This window comes from Verticillium alfalfae, genomic scaffold (genome assembly GCF_000150825.1).
Source record: "Verticillium alfalfae VaMs.102 supercont1.7 genomic scaffold, whole genome shotgun sequence".
Taxonomy (NCBI): Eukaryota; Fungi; Ascomycota; class Sordariomycetes; order Glomerellales; family Plectosphaerellaceae; genus Verticillium; species Verticillium alfalfae.
Window position 1 is genome coordinate 933015 of NW_003315032.1, and position 2357 is coordinate 935371.

At 57.1% G+C, this 2357-nt stretch overlaps 1 protein-coding gene across 1 annotated transcript; it reads left to right on the plus strand.

Moving 5' to 3' along the window:
• Window positions 1–1048: 1048 nt before the first annotated feature.
• VDBG_06103 (conserved hypothetical protein) lies at window positions 1049–2210 on the plus strand (the record flags this gene model as incomplete). Its single annotated transcript, XM_003003615.1, has 2 exons — window positions 1049–1112; window positions 1165–2210. The coding sequence occupies 2 exons, from the start codon at window positions 1049–1051 to the stop codon at window positions 2208–2210; spliced, it is 1110 nt and encodes a 369-aa protein (XP_003003661.1).
• Window positions 2211–2357: the final 147 nt, after the last annotated feature.

The following is a 2357-nucleotide window of genomic DNA, read 5'->3' on the forward strand; positions in this document are numbered from 1 at the left end:
AAGGCACACATCTGAATCAGCCCTATCATCGTCACAGCCCTGATTACAGGTGAACATATCGACGAAGGGTCGCGATCGGGGCTGTAGGTCCTGTGAGGTGGTGTCGTGGGTAGGCAGGTACATGTCCGTCTGAGACGTGGTGGACATTTCCAGGTACCTGGTTCAAGATGATAGGTATCTACATGTAGGTAATTTCACAGAGGTAGCTTGGGAGGCTTTTCAGGGTGTGATCATTGGGTTTGTTACTCGAAATACAGTGTCAAATTCATCGGGCACTTGGCCCCAGCCGGGGGGGGCTTCAGGTACTCTTCTCCAGGCCGGATACTTAGGTCATCAGGTAAAGTACCAAAGGGGTCATCCCCCTGTCCGCGTGCCCCCGGCCCCTCGCTCAGGCGTCCAAACCCCCCCCCCCCCCCTGGACGTCAAGTGCCACGCTCCCTCCCACCGAGGCGTGTGGCCCAGTCCCCTCGCGTGCGATCTCGAATTCAGAGACATCACTCGCCCTCGACATTTTTCTTTCCCAACGTCACGCACCCCTCTCCTCCATCACCGCCTGATACCCACCGCCTGAACACAGTTTCGGACTCTGCACTCTGCGCTGGCTTCGTCCCTGTCTTTGGCCGTTCTGTACGAATAACCTATAGCCATCTGCTACACTCGCCTGCCTGGCCTGACATGACGTTCCCGCGAGCTTGAGAGCCCCCCGTTGCTCGGTGACGAACAATACCCTTGTCGAACATTCTGCCTACCCAGCCTGCACATTTGCGCCGCCGACAACCTTGACGACCCCGCCAGAAAGTCAGACGACGCGAAACGCTCACGACCGCAACGATTGCATACGCTTAACAAATATATACTCGAGTCCCACCTGTAGACGGACGTACCGTTCGCCTGCTTGCCATCCCACCCGTGACGAACTCCCTCCGCGCCAGGCCGCTCCTCGACGGCCCGAGCTTCTGAAGGCAGACAAGCAAGCCTGAGGCGCTCGTGGCCGCCTGCTGTTACAAAGGCCCGCCTTGACAGTCTCACATATACTGCCGTCGTCCCAATGGAGAATGATGGCGGCGAGCTCACCCAACGTACTACTGCCCCCTCTCGTCTGCTCCCCGCTCGTGGCCTTACAAATCAGTTGAATAGCTAACATATCGCCCCTCACGGCTGCAGCGACTCAGAATGTCCTGGATCCTCGGCGTGTCGGCAAGCAAAATTCGGGCTTCTCCGACGATGACATTTCCGACATCATCTGCCTCCTCTACCCATACTCCCCTTTTGCCCGCCAAGAGGTCCTTCGGATAGCCCAGCACGACGCCACCCACATCCTCGGTCGCGAACAAGCCGCCGCCATCGAGCCCGACTATGACCAGGAGCACCAGGCCGACAACTTCCAGCTTGCGCCACCGAACACGGGTGACTATGCCCTCATCCTGAGGCTGTCGACGCTGGTCAAGGATCCGTTGCAGGGGTTTCAGTTTGGCCGGAACGCGTCACGGTGCGATGTGTGCTTCAGCAATGACCCTATGAAGAGACTATCAAATGTCCACTTTCGGATCTACGTGAACAAGTATGGCGTCGTCATGCTGGAGGATCAGTCCACGAACGGAACCTTTGTGGATTCTAATCTCCTGAAGGGCAAGAACCCGAACGACAAGATGGATGTGCGGCGGACATTGAGTCACGGCTCCAAGATCAAGATCCTGATGCATTCCGAGCAGCAGGATCTGGAGTTCCTTGTTCGGATACCCAAGCGCGAGGGGGAGTACGACAGAGCTTGGATCCGAAATCTGGAGGACTACTTCGAGCGCATCGACGATCTGCAGAAAGAGGCTGCGGAAACAGTGGTACCTACCCCAGGAGGCGGGCATCCCGATCTCTTCTCTTCACCTAAAAATCGACCGCCGCCGGCGCAGCCGCCCAAGAGGATACCACTTCCGTCCGGCACGACACAGGAGAACGTAGACCGGTTCCCTCGGGAGTGGCGTGGCTCTAACAAGTACAATAAGGTCGGCCAGATCGGCAAGGGCGCCTTCGCCATTGTCCACAAAGTCACGTCCAAGTTCGACGGCAAACCTTACGCAGCGAAAGAGCTGGAGAAGCGGCGGTTCATGAAGAATGGAGTTCTGGACCAGAAGGTCGAGAACGAGATGAGGATCATGCAGAAAGTCCATCATGCAAGTCTCCTTCCCCGACGTAGGACCCGTGTCTACGACTAACATCTCAGCCAGAATAACGTGGTCCGCTACATCGAGCATTTCGATTGGGAGAATCGCTTGCTCATCATCATCATGGAGTTCGTCCCCGGAGGTGACCTCGGCAGGCTCGTCGCTGAAAGGGGCATCCTTCCCGAAGTGTTGGTTCAG